The sequence below is a fragment of the Rattus norvegicus genome, chromosome 17 (genome assembly GCF_036323735.1).
Source record: "Rattus norvegicus strain BN/NHsdMcwi chromosome 17, GRCr8, whole genome shotgun sequence".
Lineage (NCBI taxonomy): Eukaryota > Metazoa > Chordata > Mammalia > Rodentia > Muridae > Rattus > Rattus norvegicus.
Genome location: NC_086035.1, coordinates 48,284,840 through 48,310,368, shown reverse-complemented (window position 1 = coordinate 48,310,368; position 25,529 = coordinate 48,284,840). Strand labels below are relative to the sequence as shown.

The following is a 25,529-nucleotide window of genomic DNA, read 5'->3' as shown; positions in this document are numbered from 1 at the left end:
TGAGTGTCTTTGTAGTACCACCTAGAAGTAAGCAACCCTTTAGAGTTTCAAAGGTCAGTGATAACACTATACTACAATTTCTGTATACAACCAGGGCAGTGGGGATAATATTTATAATAACATATATAGTACATTTCTTCAATTTCTCCTGCATTCTACCAGGGAATGCAACAAGACCTATTGAATAAGTAGACTGCTTAAATACATAACAAGAAAGTAGATTGAAAACACACCAGGCTAAAAGACACAGAAATGGATGGTTAGAGCATCACATTGAGAGAACAAGTAGTTTCCATAATCTATTTTGAAGTTTATGCATTCGTACTAGAAATTCAGACTGAGAACAAGGCTAGAGCAGTCACTGACAGTAAGACCATAAAGTTCACATGAACCAGAGTGAATAATCCATGATCAGCTGAAGCAACCAACACTTCAGCTCAACAACTTTGTAACAATATGTACGCATGACCTCCCAAGAAGAGAAAACTTTTCCTAAAACAACAGGTACCACAAGTTCACCTTCCCTGGCTTGTCCCAAAAAGAAGATCTTGTGCAATTTGCAGGGGTCACACAGTCAATGTCTTTCTTTTAAAATTCAAGTTCTTTAACTCTATGTCTATTGGCATCCTGTAAGAGTTCTTCATGTATAATCAATGAAAGAAAAAGGATGTTTGTCTGAGTACTATCATGAGCCTGTTAACCATGCTGTGTATTTTAAAAATGCACTAAAAAAATAAATAATTTTTTCCAAAAAGAAGATGCTGAGCTTTCTATAGGAATGACCTTGGAGATAAAGGAACCATTGAAATACCCTTGGAAAAAAGGGAAGACAGTGGATGTGAAAATTAGCATGTAGGGTATGAATAATAATGTTTACACACATACCAAAACATGAAGGTGTACAAGGTAATCGAAAATGAAAGTACTTCTAAAATCATCTGGTACATGTTAAGCATATGGGTGAGAAGACCTTGGTGAACCCTGTGACAGTGTAATGGCATAAGACAAAACTCAAGACAAGGTATCACATGTGTTTCCACATGGGTGACAGTGGCTAAATTTTTTTAAAGTGGGATATATATATAAAGTATATTTTATATTCAAATTTATCAGATTTAGTAAGAAGGAAGCTGAGCATATTAAAGATAGTGAAGACTGGGAAAACTTCTAGCTCACTTACATAACAAACTGGAGCACCAAAAGCTCTCAAAGAATAAAAAGTAAAAGAAAAATGAAAAACACTTTTACTTTTAATCTGACTTCAAACAAATACCTCAAATTTATACATGACTTCACTAACCAAATAAAGTATTTGCACTATGCTCTAAACTACCATTACAAGAAACCAAACGGTCAGGTTATTTTAACAATTCTATCACATCCAAACTTTTAAATATGCACATGAAGAATTTCAGATCTGGATATACGAGACATCTCTTCAAGGTCTCTCAGAGTAAAAGAAAGTCTAGTATTAAATTCATTTGCATTTAAAGAATCCTCAGCAGGTACAAATTGACTGTAGTAGGCACTTTGTATCCAAAAATTCTTTCAATTATTAACCTAATTTCTTTCCCTCCCACTAATTTTGTATCTTATTAGTTACTTCCATAGGCTACACTAATAATATATTTCTTGTTCTCCTGTCACCTTGCCCACTGCTTTCCCTTTACCTCCCTCCCCACTCTTCTTACTACAGATTATAAACACTGAAAAACTATGGACCCAAGCAACTATAGTACTTTGCATGTTTTTATCCTGCTTGGCTTCTCTGACCACCCTCACCTGGAAATGATCCTCTCTGGAGTTGTCACCTTCTTTTACATTGTTACACTGGTGGGTAACACTGCTATCATTCTTGCATCCCTCCTGGATCCCCATCTCCACACACCAATGTACTTTTTCCTCAGGAATTTATCTTTCCTGGATCTATGTTTCACAACAAGCATTGTCCCTCAGATGCTGGTTAACTTGTGGGGACCTGAAAAGACCATCAGCTCTGTGGGCTGTATTGTTCAGCTCTACGTGTATATGTGGCTGGGCTCCATTGAGTGTCTGCTCTTGGCTGTCATGTCCTATGATCGCTTCACAGCTATTTGTAAGCCCCTGCATTACTTTGTAATCATGAATCCACGTCTGTGTGTCAAGATGATAGTCATGGTCTGGGGTATTAGTTTGGCCAACTCTGTAGTATTATGCACACTCACTGTGAATTTGCCTCGATGTGGACACAACCTCCTGGACCATTTCCTGTGTGAGCTGCCAGCCATGGTCAGGATAGCTTGTGTAGACACCACAACAGTTGAAATGTCTGTCTTTGCTCTAGGCATTGTCATTGTCCTTACACCTCTCATCCTTATTCTTATTTCCTATGGCTACATAGCCAAAACTGTGCTCAACATGAAGTCAAAGGTAGGGCAACAAAAAGCAATGAATACCTGTGGATCTCATCTCACTGTGGTCTCCATATTCTATGGAACTATCATCTACATGTATTTACAACCCGGTAACAGGGCCTCTAAGGACCAAGGCAAGTTCCTCACCCTCTTTTACACAATTATCACTCCAAGTCTCAACCCCCTCATTTACACCCTAAGAAACCGAGACATGAAAGATGCACTGAAAAAAATCATGAGGTTTTACCACAGATTTTCAGAATTACACAGAAACTAGAATCCATGGAAAAGCAGTAGAGAGAAGAAAGCAACAAAGAAAGCTCTCTGGTTCAGATTTGAATAAGGAAAGTAATCAGTGGGTCTTAAAGACCAACAGCTAAAGTAATTCTCACATACAGACCTTGTACGGATGTAAAAAACTTGGAAGATTAAGTAGATCTTCCATATTTCTAACTATTGGCATGTTCTCAGGGAATGCATGTCACTAAGAATCTGTTTGCTAAAATGTAATAGAAAGGGGCTCTGAATGTAAACTCGAATGCATTTTAATTTCTTTAGGAGCCGCCATGGAATCTGTTTTGTCTCCTTGTATAGTTTCAATGATGATGTTCACATATTCTAAAATATTGACCAAAACAATTCCCTGTGCATTGCATTTTGAACAATCAAATAATAGTATATACATAATTTGCAGTGTTTATTTTTCTGTCTGTTTTTGAGACATGATTTCATGAAACTAACATAGTCTCAAATGCCTTATATAGCTAAGAATGAGCCTCCTGCTTCAACCTCTAAAATTCTGGGATTACAGGCATATACCATCACAGCCAGTCTGTGTGGTATTGGGCATTGAACACAAGGCTTCATACATGCCAAGTAAGCAATTTTACAACTTGCACTGTATCCCCTGCCCTATAAATAATATGGATATTTAATCTTTTTGGATGTCATCCAAAGATGTATTCATATTTGGCTCAGATAATGCACTAGGCATGGCAGCCATCATCACAAACCCCACACGATGGTGGCTTCTTCCGTCTTTGTTCAGTGACATTTGGCACTAATATCTTTTGCAACTGTCTACTACTTTCTCTAAGATGAGAGAATGAATGGGCATAAATTAATGTGCTTTACAAAGTGGCAGCGCAGGGCTGGAGACACAGCTCATGGTTAAGAGCAGAGGACCTGAGTTTGATTCCAGCACCCACATGGCAGCAGTAGTCTGTAACTCTAGTTCCAGGGGATCTGACACCCTCTTCTGGCTCCAAGGGCACAAAGCACACATGTAGTACACAGCCATCTTTTCTGGAAAACACAATACATATAATGAAATAAAATTTAAGGTGATAACACAATATTACTTAGTTCTCATTCATCCATAAAAAACTATATTCCATGGCTATCTCAACTTTAATCAAAGTGTAATATGGGGGCTGGGGATTTAGCTCAGTGGTAGAGCGCTTACCTAGGAAGCGCAAGGCCCTGGGTTCGGTCCCCAGCTCCGAAAAAAAGAACCAAAAAAAAAAAGTGTAATATGATCAATTTGACAGATGTTAGAATTTTGGCAAATGTCTATGAAATTTGTGTGAGTCTTAAGAGTTATTGTAATATTTAGAGTGATGAAATTTCACAAGGTAAATGAAATTTTATTTCTATATATCATAACATTTACTTTTGTGGAAAATGGTATTTCATATAAACTTTGATATTTTCTATTATTTTATACCTCCAAAAGCTCTCCTCTTTGTACTTTCAATAAACCATCTAAGCACATTAAAGGTGGTGGTAAACACCTTAAATCCAGCACTCAGGAGGCAAAGGTGGGTGGATCTCTGAGTCCAACACTAGCCTGGCCTACAAAGAAAGTTCCAGGACAGTCAGGACTACACAGAGAAACCCTGTCTCCAAAAAAATGTAGATAAATAGATAATTTCAATAAGTCAAGATGGATTAAACAGAATACCATGATGAAATCAAAAAGTGTAATTTTTCCTCTATTGCTTTATAATACTGGAAATGTGAAGAAGAGTCACGGAATGATTACTTACTTGACCAGTCAATGACACTATTATACCTCACATAAAATATAATTAATAACAATAGGATACTGTGAATTTCTTTGTCTTCCTCTTTATAATTCTTTCAAAGTTATTTTCAAAAACTAGTTCACCATCCCACAACAGAGATAGCAAGTTCTGTGGGATGAATGTCATCCTACTTGTTGTTGTATTTTATAAATTTTCTCTAATCTTTGCCAGGTTTGTGTGTAACGAATTTATATAGTAATCACTACCCAGTTTCAATAAACTAAATATACAAAACATATAATAGTTGCAGACCTCCAGAAGAGTGTTACACTCCCTATCTGGAATTGTTTACATGTGTCTTATTTTCATTGCCCTTTGGTTTCCCTTTTCTACATTTAGACTAGAAATTATTTTTTTAATTTAACATCAGATTTATATCAGTAAATTTAAATTCCACAAAAAATCTGCATAATAAACTCAACCAATTGATAATGATATAATCTGTCCAACAAGATTAGACAATTGTCCTATAAAAATCCATCCCTTATGAAATATTCATAACTACCTGTGGCCATTTAAGGCCACACAGATCTGGGTCGTCCTTCTCTGACTCCATCTTGGTTCTTCTTCCTCTTTCTCCTCTCTCTCTCCCCTCCCTTCAAAACTCTGTCCCTGCCTTACTTTTTCACTGTCCAATCACAAGTCTTGCCTTATCTTTTTTTATTCTCTCTTTCTCTTTTTTTCGGAGCTGGGGACGGAACCCAGGGCCTTGCGCTCGCTAGGCAAGCGCTCTACCGCTGAGCTAAATCCCCAACCCCGCCTTGCCTTATCTTATGCCTGCTTTCACCTGCATAAAGACAACAATCTATGCTTCACCCTTTCTGTCTAATTAAACAGGAAACTTTTCTCAAATGTTAGCTGAGCACAACTATTACCAGTCTGTAATTATAAAGTATAAAATACCAAATAACCAGTCCATAATTTTCGTCAATTAAATAGTACATTCTGTTATCTATCTTAAGAAAGGCTTAAAATCTATGTGTTTAGCTGGTATATTATCTGAAAACTATTCAATTTACTATGTATTCTCAATGTTAAATAACCTGAGTGGGCTATGAGATGTTAATTAATCTTCAACTCCATCAGAAATCTGAGAACAACCAATACTACCTGAAAATATAGGAATCCTAACAGGGCTTCCTAAAAAGTGACAAGTTGAAGAGACAAGTGACTACTGGTACAGTCCCCTGTTAGCAACATATAAGAGCATCAGTCTTCAGCCTTCTGGCCCAGTCTGATCTGACAGACCTTTGTAACACAGAATTTTTAAAAACTGATTATTCTGACTTGGCAGAGATTATCTGTCATCTATTCTGTGTGTTCTTTTCTGGACAGTATTTTGTCTGTAAATGAAATAGACAATTTCTGCGCAGTGGCTGCCTAGCCACAATGTATTACCTCACCTAGATGTAGAGATGCTCAATTTCTTCTTTGAATCCACAAAAGGGGAGCTGCTAGGAGCAGATGTGTCTCAACAATAAAAGAATAAATAACATCAAATATCACATTTTGTGGATTTCTGGTTTTTGAAAAAAATCAATCTATGTAAAGTAATTTTGACTGTTTTCCATTAACTACTCTTAGGTATTTCTAATAAATTATCTCAAAAACACCCTAACAGTAAACTCAGAGCGATGAATTTAATATCTAGGCCTTAACTCATATGTTTAATCAGCTCGGCTCAGTAAAAATAGCAATTATAGGACTGGGTCTAAGTCTTGAAATCTTAAACGCATTGTATAAGCACAAGGCCTATATGAGAGTAACAATATCAAATCTCAATTTTCTACCAATAAGAAATTCAAAAGCTGGTTCTTTGAGAAAACCAACAAGATAGATAAACCCTTACCCAAACTAAAGGACACAGATTGTATCCAAATTAACAATATCAGAAATGAAAAGGAAGACATAACAACAGAGGCAGAGGAAATTCAAAAAATCATAAGATCCTATTACAAAAGCCTATATTCAACAAAATTTGAAAATCTGGAGGAAATGGACAACTTCCTAGACAGATACAAGGTACCGAAGTTAAATCAGGAAGAAATAAACCATTTAAACAAGCCATAACTTTTTTTTTCTCCATCTTTATTAACTTGGGTATTTTTTTTAATTCCTGTTATTTTTTTCCTTTTATTTCTTTTTTTTTCTTTATTAACTTGAGTATTTCTTATTGGCATATCGAATGTTATTCCCTTTCCTGGTTTCCCGGCCAACATCCCCCTAACCACTCCCTCTCCCCTTCTACATGGGTGTTCCCCTCCCCATCCTCCCCCGATTACCGCCCTCCCCCCAACAATCACGTCCACTGGGGGTTCAGTCTTGCCAGGACCAAGGGCTTCCCCTTCCACTGGTGCTCTTACTAGGCTATTCATTGCTACCTATGAGGTCAGAGTCCAGGGTCAGTCCATGTATAGTCTTTGGGTAATGGCTTAGTCCCTGGAAGCTCTGGTTGCTTGGCATTGTTGTTCATATGGGGTCTCGAGCCCCTTCAAGCTCTTCCAGTCCTTTCTCTGATTCCTTCAACGGGGGTCCGGTTCTCAGTTCCGTGGTTTGCTGCTGGCATTCGCCTATGTATTTGCGTATTCTGGCTGTGTCTCTCAGGAGCGATCTACATCCGGTTCCTGTCAGCCTGCACTTCTTTGCTTCATCCATCTTGTTTAATTGGGTGGCTGTATATGTATAGGCCACATGTGGGGCAGGCTCTGAATGGATGTTCCTTCTGCCTCTGTTTTAAACTTTGCCTCCCTATTCCCTGCCAAGGGTATTCTTGTTCCCCTTTTAAAGGAGTGAAGCATTCGCATTTTGATCATCCTTCTTGAGTTTCATGTGTTCTGTGCATCTAGGGTAATTCAAGCACTGGGGCTAATAGCCACTTATCAATGAGTGAATACCATGTGTGTTTTTCTGTGATTGGGTTACCTCACTCAGAATGATATTTTCCAGTTCCAACCATTTGCCTATGGATTTCATAAAGTCATTGTTTTTGATAGCTGAGTAATATTCCATTGTGTAGATGTACCACATTTTCTGTATCCATTCCTCTGTTGAAGGGCATCTGGGTTCTTTCCAGCTTCTGGCTATTATAAATAAGGCTACTATGAACATAGTGGAGCATGTGTCTTTGTTATATGTTGGGTTATCTTTTGGGTATATGCCCAAGAGAGGTATAGCTGTGTCCTCAGGTAGTTCAATGTCCAATTTTCTGAGGTTCTGAGGAACCTCCAGACTGATTTCCAGAACGGTTGTACCAGTCTGCAATCCCACCAACAATGGAGGAGTGATCCTTTTTCTCCACATCCTCACCAGCATGTGCTGTCACCTGAGTTTTTGATCTAAGCCATTCTCACTGGTGTGAGATGAAATTTCAGGGTTGTTTTGATTTGCATTTCCCTTATGACTAAAGATGTTGAACATTTTTTTAGGTTTTCTCAGCCATTCAGAATTCCTCAGCTGTGCATTCTTTGTTTTGCTCTGAACCACATTTTTTAATAGGGTTATTTGGAAAAAAGATAGCATTTTCAGCAAACGGTGCTGATTCAACTGGAGGTCAACACGTAGAAGAATGCAAATCGATCCATGCTTATCACCCTGTACAAAGCTTAAGTCCAAGTGAATCAAGGACCTCCACATCAAACCAGATACACTCAAACTAATAGAAGAAAAAGTGGGGAAGCATCACGAACACATGGGCACTGGAGAAAATTTCCTGAACAAAACACCAATGGCTTATGCTCTAAGATCAAGAATCGACAAATGGGATCTCACAAAGCTGCAAAACTTCTGTAAGGCAAAGGACACTGTGGTTAGGACAAAACAGCAACCAACAGATTGGGAAAAGATCTTTACCAATCCTACAACTGACAGAGGGCTTTTATCCAAAATATACAAAGAACTCAAGAAGTTAGACAGCAGGGAGACAAATAACCCTATTAAAAAATGTGGTTCAAAGGGGTTGGGGATTTAGCTCAGCGGTAGAGCACTTGCCTAGCAAGCACAAGGTCCTGGGTTCAGTCCCCAGCTCTGAAAAAAAAAATGTGGTTCAGAGCTAAACAAAGAATTCACAGCTGAGTGAGGTAACCCAATCACAAAAGAACACACATGATATGCCCTCAGCGATAAGTAGATATTAGCCCAAAAGCTTGGAATATCCAAGATACAATTCAGGAACCACATGAAGCTCAAAGAGAAGAAAGACCAAAGTGTGGATGTTTCAGACCTTCTTAGAAGGGGAAACATAATACTCACAGGAGGAAATACAGAGACAGAGTGTGGAGCAGAAACTGAAGGAAAGCCCACTGAGAGACTGCCCCACCTGAGAATCCATTTCACATACAGACACCAAACCCAGTCACTATTGAGGATATCAAGAAGTGCTTGCTGACAGGAGCCTGATATAGCTATCTCCTGAGAGGCCTTGCCAGAGCCAGACATATACAGAGGCAGATGCTGGCAGCCAACCTTTGAACTGAGAATGGGGTCCCTAATGGAAGAGTTAGAGAAAGGACTGTAGGAACTGAAGGGGGTTGCAACCCCAGAAGAAGAACAACAGGAACTTTTATTTCCTGTAACCAACTGGCTAATATTTACAGACTGACTCTTTGAAAGATGACAGAGAACTGCAGCTTAGCATTCATATGTCTTTAATATGTCTTTAATAGTTTTGCAATATATCTTTTTGCCAAGCTCTGTAAGAATGGGAGAATTCAGAAATCCAGTAAATTGGAAATCTATTTGCTTAGCTGGTTTCCAAAAAAAAAACCCACCCAACAGTTTTGTAGTCTCTGATGTCTGTCCTAGGTGGATCCAGCTGAAAGTTTCTGAGATCAGGAGGTCAGGCAGGTCAGTTCAGCATGACTGACGATGAGACTCACCAAAGTTGAACATTCTGTAATACATAAATCTGAAAACAAAATTTAGTATCATCAAGATATCTGAATGGATTGTATTAGTCTGTGTAGACTGAACAGACTGGATAGGATGAAATTTTAGTTTTTTATTGTTGTTGTTGTTGTTGTTGTTGTTGTTGTTGTTGTTGTTGTTGTTTTCTTTTCTTTTCTTGAATCTAGTTCTTCAGGATGTCTCCCTCTCTCAAATCTGATCCATATAGCTCTGGAGGGTGCCCAGAGCCTAATCACCTTTTCTAAAAACTCAAAGACAAAACCTTTTTCCCAAATCAGTGTAACCTTTAACTGGCAACCAGAAAAGCTTGTATCTTGTATTCTCTCCCAGAGAAATAATATTATCACAAAACTCAAAATCAGAGCCATTTTGAAAATTAAAAGCATTTAAAATAAATGAAGTGAACTAAACAATATTATATGAGTCTATTTTAGGCTTCTCTAATCAGTCAACCCAAAATCCCACAGAGCCCATGTTAGAAAGAATATGAGCCTCCTGCAGACCAAAATGTGCATCTATCTGTTAAGCTCTCTACCTGGAGCATCAGACTTCTATTCATTAATAACTTCTATAATATACACATGTTATGCACTCTGCCTGGTACTACAGACTTCTATATTTCCCTGTACTAGTTATGAATTGTGGGCAGAATTTCCCATGAGACTTGGGCAAAATCTGTATTTTCTCCAACTATAAAAACAATTTAATCACATTTCTATTAATACCTGCTAGTAAGAAGCAGGCAGCTTGTCAAGCCAGGATTTAGCCCAAAATTCCTATGGAGCCCACGTTAGAGAGAATGTGAGTATCCTGTAAGACTTATTAGAGCATTATATCTTTATATTACCCATCAGTTAACTTCTCTACCTGGAACTTCAGACCTCCACTTACTTGCAACTTTTACACTATACCTCTGTTATGCACTCTACATGGTGCTGCAAACTTTTTTTCTACCTTAGTTCTGAATCATGGGTGAAATTCCCCCACGAAACTTGGACAAACTCTGAATATAAATCTGTTCTAAAAGCAAATAAACCAGTCTTTGAATTAAGCCATACTCTAGGCTCTTTGACCTAGAACAGCCTGTTTCTTTTCATAGCAGGTGACCTAGAGTCTGAGCAGAATCTCTCTCTGTGTTTCTTTCTTTTTTTTAATTTTTTATTAGATATATTTCTTTACTTACATTTCAAACATTATTTCCCTTCCAAGTTTCCTGTCCATAAGCCCCCATTCCCTCCCCTTCCCCTCCCATACGAGTATACCCCTATATATCCCCCTTATTGCCCCCCATATTCCCCTGCACTGGGGGTCCAACCTTGGCAGGACCAAGGGCTTCCCCTTCCCTAGTGCCCTAACAAGGCTATTCTCTGCTACATATGCAGTTGGAGCCCTGGGTCAGTCCATGAATAGTCTTTCAACAGTGGTTTAGTCCCTGGGAGCTCTGGTTGGTTGGCATTGTTGTTTTTATCAGGTTTTGCCAAAAGTAATCTACAGATTCAATGCAATCCCCATCAAAATTCCCTCTGTGTTTCTTTTGTTTAAGATTCCAGGGCTTTTGGCCCTGAATCAAGGCCAGCAGTTTGCTGAAGCTGTTGGTTTCAAGCAGGTCCCTAAATAAATGTCTTTCTATGGTCTGTTGGCCATTCCAGAAATTTAAAAATGTAATGGTCAATTCATTAGAAACAAACATCTGGCTGGATATGGTACCCTGCTCTGTGATTATAGCACTTGGGAGGGTAAGGCAAGAGAATTGAGAATCTGAGACCTGCCTGGGCCTCAGCAAAATCCTGTCTAGGGTAGGTGAAGTGGGGGGGGGGGGGGCAGGGAGCCAAAGAAACAGCCATGTTGTTTGTGACAGATGTGTATGGCTGACGGTCTTAGTGGGGTTCCATAGTTTGTGTATGATACTAATGCTTTACTGATTTAGCTTTGTTCATTAAGTTATATGTTAAATCTGTCACCAAGAAAAAAAGGATTACTGTGGGTTTTCTGCCCAGAACATGAGTCTGTACTGTGAATTTTAGGCAGTACTATTGTTAGTGCCCTAACTTGTATGCTTTAAACTTACTCAAATTAGAAACGTGGAAAAAAATGGGGTTTCTCCCCAGGATAAAAAAAAAAAAGATTCCAGGGCTTGAACCACCACGTGACTCTGACTCGTCATGGCACCACCCCTCTCTCACTTAGAAAAAACCTCCCACTTAGGAAATAAAACTCTAGAGTTCTTTGTATATATTGGATATTAGCCCTCTATCAGATATAGGATTGGTAAAGATCTTTTCCCAATCCCTTGGTTGCTGTTTTGTCCTATTGACAGTGTCCTTTTCATTACTGAAGCTTTGAAATTTTATGAAGTACCATTATCGATTCTTGATCTTAGAGCATAAGTCATTGGTGTTCTGTTTAGAAATTTTTCCCTGTGCCTATTTGTTCAAGGCTCTTCTATCAGTTTCAGTGCACCTGGTTTTATGTGGAGGTTTTTGATCCACTTGGACTTGAGCTTTGTACAAGGTGATAAGAATGGATTGATTCTACATGCTGACCTCCAGTTGAACCAGTACCATTTGTTGAAAATGCTGTCTTTTTTTTCCACTGAAGGGTTTTAGCTCCTTTGTCAAAGACCAAGTGATCAGAGGTGTGTGGGTTCATTTCTGGGTCTTCAATTCTATTCCATTGATCTACCTGCTTGTCTCTGTAACAATACTATATAGTTTTTATCACTATTGCTCTGTAATACAGCTTGAGGTCAGGGACAGTGATTCCCCCAAAAGTTCTTTTATTGTTGAGAATAGTTTTTTGCTTTCCTGAGTTTTTTGTTATTCCAAATGAATTGAGTTGGAATTTTGGTGGGGATTGCATTGAATCTGTAGATTGCTTTTAGCAATCTGCAAAATGGCCATTTTTACTATATTAATCCTGCCAATCTGTGAGCATAGGAGATCTTCTTCAATTTCTTTCTTCAGAGACTTGAAGTTCTTGTCATACAAATCTTTCACTTGCTTGGTTAGAGTCATACCAAGGTATTCTATATTGTTTGTGACTATTGTGAAAGGTATCCTTTCCTTCTCAGCCTGTTATCCTTTGAGTAGAGGAAGGCTACTGATTTGTTTGAGCTGATTTTATATCCAGCCACTCCTCTACTGGGGACCCCATTTTCAGTCCAATGGTTGGTTTAAAGCATCTGACTCTGTATTTCTCAGGCTCTGGCAGAGCCTATCAGGAGATAGCTACATCAGGCTCCAGTCAGCATGCACTTCTTGGCATCCACAATATTTTCTGGGTTTGGTGACTGTATAAAGAATGAATGAATTCCCAGGTGGAGCGTCTCTGGATGACCTTTCCCTCAGGCTCTGCTCCACATTTTGTCTTTGTGTTTCCTCCTGTGAATATTTTGTTTCACCTTCTATGAAGGACTGAAGCATCCGCTGTTTGGCTTTCCAACCTCATGTGGTCTTCCAGCTTCATGTGGTCTGTAGATTGTATCTTGGGTACTCTGAGCTTCAAGAATTTCATGAAGTCATTGTTTTTAATATCGGAGAAATGAACCACATCTCTCTGTTGATGAACATCTGGGTTCTTTACAGCTTCTGGCTATTATAAATAAGGCTGCTATGAACATAGTGGAGTATTTGTCCTTGTTATATGTTGGTGCATCTTTTGGGGATATACCCAGGAGTGGGTATAGCTGGGTCCTCAGGTAGTACTATATCCAATTTTCTGAGGAACTGCCAGACTGATTTCCAGAGTGGTTGTACCAGCTTACAATCCCACCAACAATGGAGGAATGTTCCTCTTTCTCCACATCTTTGCCAGCATCCGCTGTCACCTGAGTTTTTGATCTTAGCCATTCTGACTGATATGTGGTGGAATCTCAGAGTTGTTTTGATTTGCATTTCCCTAATGACTAAGGATGTTGAACATCTGTGTAGTTACTTCTCAGCAATTCAATATTCCTCAGCTGAGAATTCTTTCTTTAGCTCTGTCTCCTATTTTTTTAATGTGTTTATTTGATTCTCTAGACCAGGTGAGGGGGGAAGGGATAGGGGATTCCAGAGAGGAAACTTGAAATATAAGAAAATATCCAATAAAAAAAGAAAAGAAACTCAACTAACTCTAATTCTCAGGCTGATAATCTTAAAGTTTTATAGAAATTAAATCAGTATTGAGGATACTTTTGGTTATCTGAATTTAGGAATTTAGATCATTGTAAAAAGTATATCTATTTAATTGTTATTAAATGTTAAACTTCTAGCAATGAATCAATGCCTAGGAGAGCTAATCAACCTGATCTCAGATGAATAGATCTCTGACCTATGTTTGAAGATGTAAATGTCAATAACTAATACTGTTAATTATATAAAATTCTCAGTTTAATAAATTGCTTTTTGAACAAGGAGTCATGTCAGCATTCATGAGATTTGCCACCCTGGCAAAAGCTCCACAACACAGGATCAACACTTTTAAAAGCATAAACAGTAATTAAAGGAGAAGACAAATACTAGATTACAAATCAGACCAGATTTGAATCTCATGTTTTCCTTCATTTAAAAAAAAATCTCAGATATAATATATACCTGTCATACTAGCACATACTGTATGAGTCTATTTTAGGCTTCTCTAATCTGTCATGTCAGGAAATCAACCCAAAATTCCCATGGAGCCCACATTAGAGAGAATTTGGGCCTCCTTCAGAATTGAAAGTTCCAGAACTAACTGGATTACATTGTTAGCATGTCTCGGGGTTGGGGATTTAGCTCAGTGGTAGAGCCCTTGCCTAGGAAGCGCAAGGCCCTGGGTTCGATCCCCAGCTCCGGAAAAAAAAAAAGAAAGAAAGAAAGGAAAACATTGTTAGCATGTCTCAAATAAAGAATGAGTATAGAACAGAATCTAATCAAACAATGTTTCTAAGCCTTAATTTCCTAGGTTTAAGATGGATTGTAACATCATTTTCCTTTCTTTTGTTGACTCTTTCACTGATTCACTACATTAGACTCCTGGTATTCATCTCCTCTTTTACAGAGATTAAATGCATCTAGAGCAAACAATAAAGGACTCTTCTGAAGTATGGAGGCACTAGGCAGGCTTCCCAAAATGGTGAGTGTCAGTGTCACTTCCAAGGATCCTAAAGTTGGCAAACAACAAACGGGACAAAACTAAGGTAATATGCTTCCTGTTCCCTGCAAAATGGAGGCATACACACATAAACTGAAGAAGGCTAGGCAAGTACCTAAGGAGTAGGATGCTGAGTCCTTAACAGATATGCTGAGGAGTGGAATAGCTGTGTCATATGGTGGCTGCACCAGTTTGCAGTCTCACCAATGGTAAGTGAAATTTCCCGTATTCCCCAGATTTGGGGTCGGGGGTTCAAGACAGGGTTTCTCTGTCCTGGAGCTCACTATGTAGACCAGGCTGACCTCAAACTCACAGAGATCCACCTGCCTCTGGAGGGTTGGGATTAAAGGTCTGTGCCACCACCACCGAGAATCCCACATGTTTTCCAGCATCTGTTGTCAGTTGTTTTGTAGATCTTCACTAGTGTGACTTGAGTAAGATGAAATCTCAACGTTGTTTCAGGGCAAGTTGCTTTGTTTTGGTTTTGAAACATGGTCTCTCTATGGCACACAGGCTATCCTAGAACTCATTATGTAGACCAGGATAAATTCAAGTTCTCAGGGATCCACCCACTTCTGCCTCCTGAGTGCTAGCATTTATGATATATGACACCATGCCTGGCTCAAAGTTCTTTCGATTTTCATTTCCCTAATTGCTAAAGGTGATAAACACTTGAGCTATTTCTCAGCCATTTTTTCTGGAACTCTCTGTACAGAGCCATAACCCATTTTTTAAAATGAAATGTTTGTTTGTTTGTTTGTTTGTTTGTTTGTTTTGGCACTTTGGGTTTGTTTGTTTGTTTTAGTTCATTGTACATTCTGGATACTAATCCCCTATCAGGTGAATAGTTGGCAAAGAGTCTCTCCCATTCTTTGGGTTTTTCCTCACTTTATTGTATCTTTAGCTATGAGAAGCCTTTTAGATTTATGAGGTTCCACTTCTCACTGGTATCCTTCATTCCTAAGTAAATGGATTCCTTTTCCAGAAGTCCCTTCCTATCCCTTTTTCATCCCTATCCTATCCCTCCTCCTCCTCTCCTTTCTTCCTCCTCCTTTTTCTCCTCTTCCTCTTCCCTCTTGTTCCTCTTCTTCATCCTGCTCCTTTTATTTTTTTAGTTAAGATTTTTTTTTATTACCATGAGTTTTATTCTTTACCATACCACAGTGGTAGCTAATCTTTCTTCCTATGGAAATTGGACAGCAGATAGCTCCCTAGATTTCATTTGTAGTTTTAAGGGGGCAAATAATAAAGTAATTTTCACAAACAACAATCAAAAAGCAGTGTTTAACAGCTCTGAGTAAGGCCTCTAAGGATGCATCTATGTGGAAATTATGCTTTGTAGATGCCACCACCATGGCTTTCAGTCTGAACAGGTACAGTTAGAAACAGAAGTGAGAATCCATGCACTTGTATATCAGTTGCCTTCCTCACCTTCTCAACAGCAGGTAAAAATGCTAGTATTGGAAAATTACAAGATTATCTATCAGCAGGATGGCTCCAAAGTCCACAAGCTGCTGTCACATGCAGTGAAAGGGTACACACCTAAACCTTGAAAGGCTTCAGAAACCAGGGAGTATGGAGGCCTATCATGGGGGGGAAGGTTGACATCCTCTTAGGAACGGGGGAGAATGGGATGAGGAACTGTTAGAAGGCAGACCAAGAGGGGGATAATTACTGGACTGTAAAATAATATTAAACATAATTAAAATAAATAAAATATCCAATAAAAAGATAATTAAATAATAATTAACTAAGCTGGTAGAAAGTAGATAGGTAAGAAACTAGATTATTCTAGGACAAAGGAAAGTTTTATTCATAGATCCTGGAAGAGAAACTTACAGGAAAGGTTTTGAGAAACCAAATCAAAATTGCTCTTGCATTCTTAATCCATGGCACGATACTTTGTCTGGGGTAATATTTTAGTGAAAAGATTTAAAAAAGTTAATTAATAGGCAAGTAAATAGAGTTATGTGTAGCTGACATTACGTCCATGTGCAACAAACATCATATATATATATATATATATATACATACATATAAAACATATGTAGTAGATATACACTCCTGAAAGTACTGTTTTTCATACCCTTTAATATTCTCTAGCATGGCTTTTTACTGAGAGCAGATAAATTACATTATTACTGACTTATTAGATATGAGTACTTTTAGTTGACAATTGTTTTTTAACAAATAGGCATTGATGTTGAGTAGACTCACAGAAACACATGGAAAGCCAGCTGCTCATAAAGATGCTATTCTGACCACCTGTCAAATGACAATGTGGTCATCGCATCCTCAGGCCTCCTTCTCCAGACCTATGGCAGACTGTGGTGGTGAAAGATAACAAACCAGGAATGCAACCATGGGTGGTGCAAAAATTAGAAAAAAACAACAACAACAACTGGCAGACATATGCTATTTACAAAGGTATACTGCAGGGCACATGGTCAACACTGCCTTCACAGCCCACCTTTGGGTTGTCTGCTACATTTAGTTAAGATATAATCACATCATTTCCCCCTTATCTTCCTTCAAATCCCTTCTTGATCCTTTTGGAAATCATGGCCTTTTCTCCTTTGATTGTTATTGTTACATATGGACACACACAGACACAGACACAGACACAGACACAGACACAGACACACACACACACACACACACACACACACACACACACACACACACACACCTGCTCTCAATATTCTTTGCCTGTCTGCCATTCTTTTTCTGGAACTGGGACCCGAGGAGATTTCCTCCTTCCATGTTAGCATGTGTTCTGGTACTGTACTCTAGGAAGGTGAGAAATCTCTGACTGTCTGAAGTTCTGAGTGGGTGTGTGCTGTTGGCATGGCTACAGATATTACAAGGACTTCAAAACTTCCAACCCATAGGAAAATAATAAAGCCTTCCTCCTCAGGGGTTCATGTATGCAATGTGTGCAAAAAAAATGTCCACAATAGCTTTCTCCTAGTCCTCTGCAAATTTATGGCATGAAGATTGCTTCCCTACAGTCATGCCTCTTTCTGGCATTAACTAAACCTGTCTTCTTGTTCAGCTCTAAGTAATAACCTTGCTTCTTTGTTTATCTGTCTGTATAAACCCTACCTTTGGTTCTCAGACTACTGAAACAATGGAATCCAAGAAATAGGGATTTTCCTAAGAATCTCACGTTGAGCAAAGGAAAAGAGTGAAGACTATTGCCAACCAGAGGAGTTTGTTTCCTGAAGAGAGATTTCACTCAGTTCTGACAACTTGCCACACAACCTTATGGGAGAAATCAGCATGATGTTAATGCTGGGTAGGCCCATACCTCAGAAATTCAAAAGCCAGAAATAAAGACAGAAGATGACAGCCTCCTTATAACAATAGCTATGGACCAAGCAGTGACCTGATGCCATTAATTCTCATGGAGTACACTATTGGTGCTGAGATTCTGGACTATAGCCATAGTGCCACCACGCTCTTGCAAAAACAAGTGTCAACAATGAACTGTGCATGCTGACAGGAACTTACTTTTAGAATTTAAATTTTGGAGAATTTTTAAGAAGAAGGGCCTTAAATATAGATCCTACAGTTTTATTGGTACTACAAATATGGGATAATAGATTAGTAGAATAGCAATGACAATAAAAATGGATGGATTTCTGCTATCTTTAGATATCTCAGTTAACACACAAGAACATAAAACATGATTCATTGTTTTCATGTGGCCACTCAATCCACTTAAACCCATATAAAGGGGACAAAAGCTTAAATATTTGTGAATAGCTACCTCCTACTACTTCTCCTTGTTCCCTCTTCCCTCCTCCCTCTTCATAATTGCTTTTCTCATTGATCTGATAAAACACCTGAACATACACAGCTTAAAAAAAGAAGTGTTTATTTTGGCTCCAGTTTCAACACATCCACTGCATCATAGTGAAAGCCAACACTGTGCCTGAGAAAATTCTAGGTACAAGATGATGCCAGAGGGTTAGTCCTGAATTGACTGATTGCACTACCTATGAAAAGGGCCAAGCTCTATCTCCACATTCTGGTTGAATATTTTTCCATTGACCTCACACTTTGGCAGAATGCTTGCACATTCCTAGAATTCTCTTCACTGCATTCTTTACATCTTTGTTTCTTAAGGTATAAATCAAAGGGTTAAGACTGGGGATGACAATGGTGTAAAAAAGGGTAAAAAACTGTCCTTCCTCATGGGATACGATATTTTGTGGTTTCATGTACATATAAATGAGTGTTCCATAAAACAGAGTTACTACCGTGAGGTGGGAACCACATGTATTAAGGATCTTTCTCCACCTTGTCGCCGACTTGATCTTCATCACAGCTTGAGTAATAACTGCATAGGAGATGACAATTAAAGATAGAGGTACTAGAAGAAATATAACTCCAAGAGTAAACACAACAATCTCAATTACTCTGGAATAAACACAAGCCATCTTGATCAATGCTGGCATTTCGCAGAAAAAATTATCCACTTCCCGGTGCCCACACCTTGGCAACTTCAAAGTCAAGGGACAAAGAATTAAGGCACTGCCAAGACCACCCAACCAGGCTGACAGAACCATCTTCTGGCAAAGAACAGGATGCATTATTACTGTGTAGTAAAGAGGTTGACAGACAGCAGCATAGCGGTCATAGGCCATCACAGCCAAGAGGAGACATTCTGTCGCTCCCAGATCCAGGGCAAAGAAGAACTGGAGCGCACAGCCTCCATATGTAATAGACTTCTTTGGGCCCCATAGATTTACCAACATCTGTGGGACAATGCTAGTAGTATAACAGAGGTCCACAAAAGACAAATTAGATAAGAAGAAATACATGGGAGTATGGAGCTGAGAGTCCAGATAGGACACTAGAATAATGGTTGTGTTTCCTACCAGAGTCACAAGATAGAAGACAAAGACAACTGCAGAGATAATGTGCTCCAGTTGGGGTTGACTGGAAAATCCCAGAAGGATGAAGTCTGTCTCGGAGCTTGTGTTGTTCATTTCCTTTGCTCCTTTGGAAAGACTAGGAAATGATAGTATAATAATCAAAAAAATTTCAGCCTTGGGTGGAATGGAAAGACTCTGACTTTTGTCATGAGGGTCTAAAATTCATGCATCTGCATGTGTCTTCTCATTACACCATATTTTAAACTATTTTTCAATGACCAGAGTTTCTTCATAGTTACTTGTAGCCAAGTGTTTCTACAATGTTCTGAACTCTGTCTTTGTGCACTAGAAATCATTAAAAACTATGAGTATGCCATAACATCTCACTTATGGTTCTGTGTGTTTTGATTTTGTGTTAAAGCATGACAATTATAAAAGTGAGAGTACATACTTTATATGTTATATATACATATATAATATATATAAACATGTGTGTGTGTGTGTGTGTGCATGCACGTGTATGTGTGTGTCAGGGCTTTAAACTGTTACCTGTGCTGGCCTTGAATCACCATACCCTGCTGGCATGGAAAAGACCTTGAAATTTTCCCCTGGAACTATGGCATTTATCACTTGATTGTGATTAATCTTTCCTTTATCAAAGGAACTGAGCTTCAAACAAGCTTTTTAATATTTTACATGCTCCACCACTTGATAACAGAATCACTTTTTCTTATATTCATTTACAAATGCCTGCATCCCCACCATTATAATTATAATAATCACACCACCTCCTCTTCTATGTTCTACTCTGTTCAACATCATAGGCTTTGTGCTTTCTCTGTATCAGCTTTGATGTTCACTACACTTTTTTGCGATTGCTGGTGATATGTCATTGTTTGCAAAGAAATGATAACCTTTTTAAGTATTAACCTTTATGTTTTCACCCCATTTTAATAAGTATTGTACCCTGCATTCTGCTTTACTTTTCAGATTCAGGGTTAAACATTGAACTAGTTCTAGAATCTTTCTGCCATCACAGACACAACAGCTTCCGGTTATCCAACCACTCTACCGAAGTAGCCAGGCAGATGATAAGCAAGAGATAGTTCATAGGATAAGCATCGAGGTGACTGTCCTCAAATTCATCAATCATGAATGGGTTTCTGGTTACTATGCACCTCATAATGGAAAAACTATCACCTAGTTACCTTTAGAAGAGAATAAATAGGGAATAAAACAGTCATCAATCTTACTATTTCTGATTTATGTGGCATATCCTTACAAACATGCAATGTTTAGTCATACAATATCTTTTTTGTCAGTGAGCTTTGACCATGAACATTAGAACTAGAGTTTCTTATATTTATAGTGTTCTTAGGGGCATGAAAAATAAAGACTTGTGTTCATTAAAATAAGATAGGGATAAATTGTCATTGTATAAACCTTAGTTAGAGCATGAAAATATTTTAATTATAAAAAAGGAAGATTTATTCACAAATTACATGGATTGAAAATGTAGTTTTCCTAGTATGAATGTGTTAATTACCTGAGTATAAGATTTTTATATTAGTAGAATGTCACTGAAGTCAAGCATAGTGCTTAGATGAGTTTGTTTTCTTTTCTGTTTTCTTTTTCCTTGGGTGTGATGCTTTTTGAGACAAAGTTTTATAGCTCAGACTGACCCTGAACCTGCTATGTAGCCTTGAATTCCTGATCTCTCTGCCTTTCTCAAGTACTGGAATTGCAGGAATGTGCCACCACCCCTTGATAAATTTCAAGCAATTTTCATGACATTAAATCTCAGGCACAAACTTTACTCTTGGGCAGTAATTTAACCTATTTGAATACTAAGCTCTTTGTATGTGAAAAAAATGTAACTATGTTCACTTCTTTAGGTTATTGAAACTCATGAAAGTTCTAAAACCTGGGCTTACATTTAAATTACATTTAAAAGAACAGACTACCCACACTTCAAACAAGCATTATTCTCCCTGACCCCCTCATTTTTTGCATTACTAGTTTTACATGACAGTTTAGAGTTAAACTAAAATGTCTTGATTTTTTTAACCTGGCTTCTAAAATGTACAAATGTACTTCTATGTGCAACACATAGTACAATATGTATGCTGTGCAGAGAAACCTTGGGGCAGAAGTCTTCAGCTCCCAAAATGCAGTGATTACAAATTACCTGGGGTCATTGGACTTCTTAAAGCTGAGAATGTTCAGAATTTAAAACACCATGACTTCTAAAGTGGAAACAGATCTCAGAAGTTGTGACTTAGCCTTCTGCAGCATAGATATCTTTTCCAGAAAGCTTGCAACAACTCCTACTGCATATGAGCAGTGAAGGGAATCTGTGTTCTCTCTAAGTGGCGCCTAATACTTAGACCAGGCACAAACTCTCCTTCTGGAAGTCTCGGCACTGACCCTTTCTTTTGATTCCTAAATTAACAGCAGTAATAGTCTATTCACCATAGCTTCACATCTAAAATGGCATTTATTAATAAGTAAAGCAGATGCAATAGTGAAATAAGGAAGATGACAAGTAGATAAACAGTCTATAACTAGGACACAGGCAAAAAACAGTACAACCGCCCCAGAAGCCTTCTCTACATCTCACTCTTTATAACTCTTTCTGAACCATCCACCTCCATGATGCTTACTGGGTGATCATCCTTACTTTTCATTTTATTAGATTAAGCATGTAAATATAAGTGTATATTGGGTCATTTAACTTATCAAAATATGGAGGTTCAACAAGATGGCTCAGCTTTAAAAGGCCCCTATCTGACAAGTCTGAAAACCTGAACTTCATTGTCAGAACCCACATAATAGTGAAAAAAGAGAAGCAACTTTCAGTAGTTGTTCCTTGGCCATATGCCTAACACACAAACATACACGCACATACCATACAAAAATAATAATAAAAGCATTAAATATATTTTGTTTCTTTTAGCTTCAGAAGCTATTATCAAATAAACTCTTTGATTTCTCTTTGCACACAGAGCACTTTACCAGATGTTCCTTTTGCTGTGTGACCTTGAACTGGTTTTGTTGCTTTCCAGGGGCCAGCAGGGTTCATCCATGGATTAAATTATGAAATCAAGGTTGAATGCAAAGCTGTAAAGAGGCAGCACTACAGAAGAAAGCTGGGATCATCTGTGATCCCCGTACCTTGCTAAAACACATGTCAATATTTTAGATTCAAACTTTACTGGCTCTTCATAAACCTTGAATCACCCGAGACCCTGAGCATCCTTGTTAAAAATGCCCAGCAGAAGTGCTCATGGTAATTTCATGTTGTAACTTAAATATGGCATTGTTTTAACATGTTTGTGTTTTAACCATTCCATTTGTCAATTTAGAGGCCTTTGACCTCAAATTTTGGGTGTTTTTTAACTTTAATGTGAAATGAGTATGATTTTTTTTTTTTGGTTCTTTTTTTTTTTTTTGGAGCTGGGGACCGAACCCAGGGCCTTGCGCTTCCTAGGCAAGCGCTCTACCACTGAGCTAAATCCCCAACAATGAGTATGATATTAAAAATGAGAATTAGAACACTACTTGAAGGCATCAGTGGTAAAAGGGGGGCCCACTCCATTTAAAACAAAGCTGGCGTGTCATGGGTATATTTCAGTTTCCAATTTAATGTATTATTTCATTTACTAAGTTACGTGAACTAAGCATACCTGGGCATAATTTGATATATATAAGTTTGAAACTGTCTTAATACTCAAAACATGTTAAGTGATAACTTATTTATTACTGATAAACCCAGAGGAATGCTGTTGTCATACAAAGTCCAAACAGGAAAAGATAAGGTCAAAGGGAGTTAAGATCCTGGGATCAGACAACCCGTACAACTACTGCCTCCGGGGTCTGCTGCTCCTTTACTGTATGAACTCTCTCAGGCTGATTGGCTTTTATACAATCTTGGTTTCTTTCACCAGCAGTTGTCAAACAGCCCCTGCTTGTTCCATACTTGGAGAAGGTTTACATAACAGAGTAAATCTAGAATATTTATCACAGTGCTCGGTGCCTGAAGATCATCAGAAACATCAAAGTACACAAACTAATCTGCTCCACTGAGGCCTACACTGATTTCTTTTCTGTTGCATGCAGCAGCCAATACTCACCGAGGACAGGATAATTAGAATATGTTTCCAGCCAGGGATAGTCTGAAGTTATTATGTTTTTCTCTAGTTCAAATGTGCCCATGTTCCCACTTAAGATGATCTCTCCTTTCGTTAATATTGCAGTGAAAGTCCTTGTGCATGAGGATCTGAAAAAGCTGAAAGTAAAGTTGCATGGACTACCAGCCTTATTTATATCAATCCCACAAAGGCATTCGTACTTAAAAGCAACAGTTGGACTAAGGTTCAATAGTAATAGTATCGATTTAATTTGAGTGGCTGGATTAAAATTAGATCTGAAGACAATTTAAGAATCAGTGAGTCAGTCTTGGCTAGCCATTTTTGTTACAATATGTGAAACTGTTTATGGCATCTTTTTACTCATTATTACACTTACTGTTTTGTATGAGGACGCTGTGTTCTTCAACTTGTATTCCAAGGCTACTTGACTACAGCAAGGAAGTACTTGTGCACAACCCTAAAGGCTACTCTGTTGGTGTGGTTTGGGCCCGAGGGGATTGGTGTCCCACAGAGGTGATTAAGGAAATTTATGACTATAGTCAGAATTCTATCCACACAACCATTTTATGATGAACTCCCTTAAGACAATGCTTTCACCTCTTCTTTTTGTTTTATACTTCAAAAACAATTATATTTCAAAAGAAATTAATTTCATTGATAGATTTAAATACATAGTATTAAGATTATATTAAAAATCAGAACTGTGAGATTTCTATCTATGAAGATTAATACATAATTTGAAATGTCTTTTGATCAGTTGGTATCAGGTCGAAGAACTTGTTACCTAAGTGTTCCAGCTAAAGAACGGAAAATGGTTGATCTCTTAATGTATTTCTGAAGTAATCATACTAATTAGTAATGAGTTATATCATCCTTGTTCCATTGTCAATGAATAACAATGAATAACAGATGAGAAAAAAATTTGGCTTTGGTCCCATATCCTTTTTACAAGTGAAAATTCTTGAGGCTACCTTCAGTTTAATGACTGGAAATTTAACACTAGCTGAGAGCCTCCTGCCTTCCCACTCTTGCCTCATTCCTATCTGATTCATATGAAATCATAGTGATGAATCATGTTCATTACACTCTTATGTTAAAAAGAATACATAACTTACCCCACACTCATATGTGAGTGCTTAAATAGCCTTCGTTCATAAGCTTATTTGCTTTGAATTTAAGCAAAGAAATCATAGTTTATGGCACTCTGGAGGATTTTCTTTTTCTCACATAATAGTTTTGTCAGATTTATTTGGTAAGTTGTATCTAGCTGTGACTCACTGACCATTGGATGAGCATGTAGTTATAGACTCCCTTGTGGATAGACATTCACACAGATTACAGTCTTTAGCTTATGTGAATGGCTCCATGATGAGTGATTTCATGTAAGTCTAACTGAACACACACTCAAAAAAGTCGTGGTATCTGTGCCTAATATAGGGAAATTTCTGGTGTATGGAATATGTTAGAATTCTCCAAAATAAATTTCATCAGTTTGTCCTACACTTATCACATAGAGATTATTCTATTGATCTACATATTCTTCAGCACATAGCATGATAGACATTCAAATTATTGCCAGTTGAAATGTTATAAATGCTATCTACCTGTGGCCTTGTTGTGCTGTGGGATTCTGATAAAAGAGTCAAGACATCAAGGTTTCCTCAGGAAAAAGGTGTTAATGTCAAGAAGACTTGAATGATTTCTTGTTCATAAAGAACCCAAATGATAGGGGCTGGAGAGATGGCTCAGAGGTTAAGAGCACTGTCTGCTTTCAATTCCCAGCAACCACATGATGTCACAACCATCTATAATGGGATCTAATGCCCTCTTCTGGCACATAGGCATATATGTGAATAGAGCACTCATATGTATAAAATAAATAAATAAAAGTCTTTTAAAAAGAAAAAAGAAGAATCCAAATGGTTAAAAAGAAAAGGGAATGTGCTCTATTCACATATAGCGCTGTATAAAATAAAGTCTTTAAAAAGAAAAAAGAATCCA

At 38.0% G+C, this 25,529-nt stretch overlaps 2 protein-coding genes and 1 non-coding gene across 6 annotated transcripts in view; 2 read left to right on the top strand and 1 right to left on the bottom strand.

Moving 5' to 3' along the window:
* Positions 1-1,716: 1,716 nt before the first annotated feature.
* On the top strand, positions 1,717-2,670 carry Or2w1 (olfactory receptor family 2 subfamily W member 1). Its single transcript, NM_001000107.2, has one exon. The coding sequence runs from the start codon at positions 1,717-1,719 to the stop codon at positions 2,668-2,670; it is 954 nt and encodes a 317-aa protein (NP_001000107.2).
* Positions 2,671-9,106: 6,436 nt separating this feature from the next.
* Or2ad1 (olfactory receptor family 2 subfamily AD member 1) overlaps positions 9,107-25,529 on the bottom strand; it is a 37,515-nt gene continuing 21,092 nt past the window's right edge. Inside the window, exons 2-3 of one of the 4 annotated variants that reach the window (XR_005495509.2) lie at positions 23,511-23,665; positions 9,107-9,383 (exon numbers count right to left, since the gene is read on the bottom strand). Coding sequence is in view for 2 of the 4 variants with exons in the window: in XM_063276196.1 (XP_063132266.1) it covers positions 18,553-19,491 (939 nt within the window). In the remaining 2 variants the exon portion in view is untranslated. Of the gene's footprint in view, positions 9,384-10,672; positions 23,666-25,529 lie in introns of those variants that run through there. The other 3 variants (XR_010058834.1, XM_063276196.1, NM_001000106.1) reach the window with 3 other exon arrangements.
* LOC120097979 (small nucleolar RNA SNORA2/SNORA34 family) lies at positions 10,938-11,074 on the top strand. The gene has a single exon (XR_005495933.1). It is a non-coding gene; the product is annotated as a small nucleolar RNA SNORA2/SNORA34 family (small nucleolar RNA).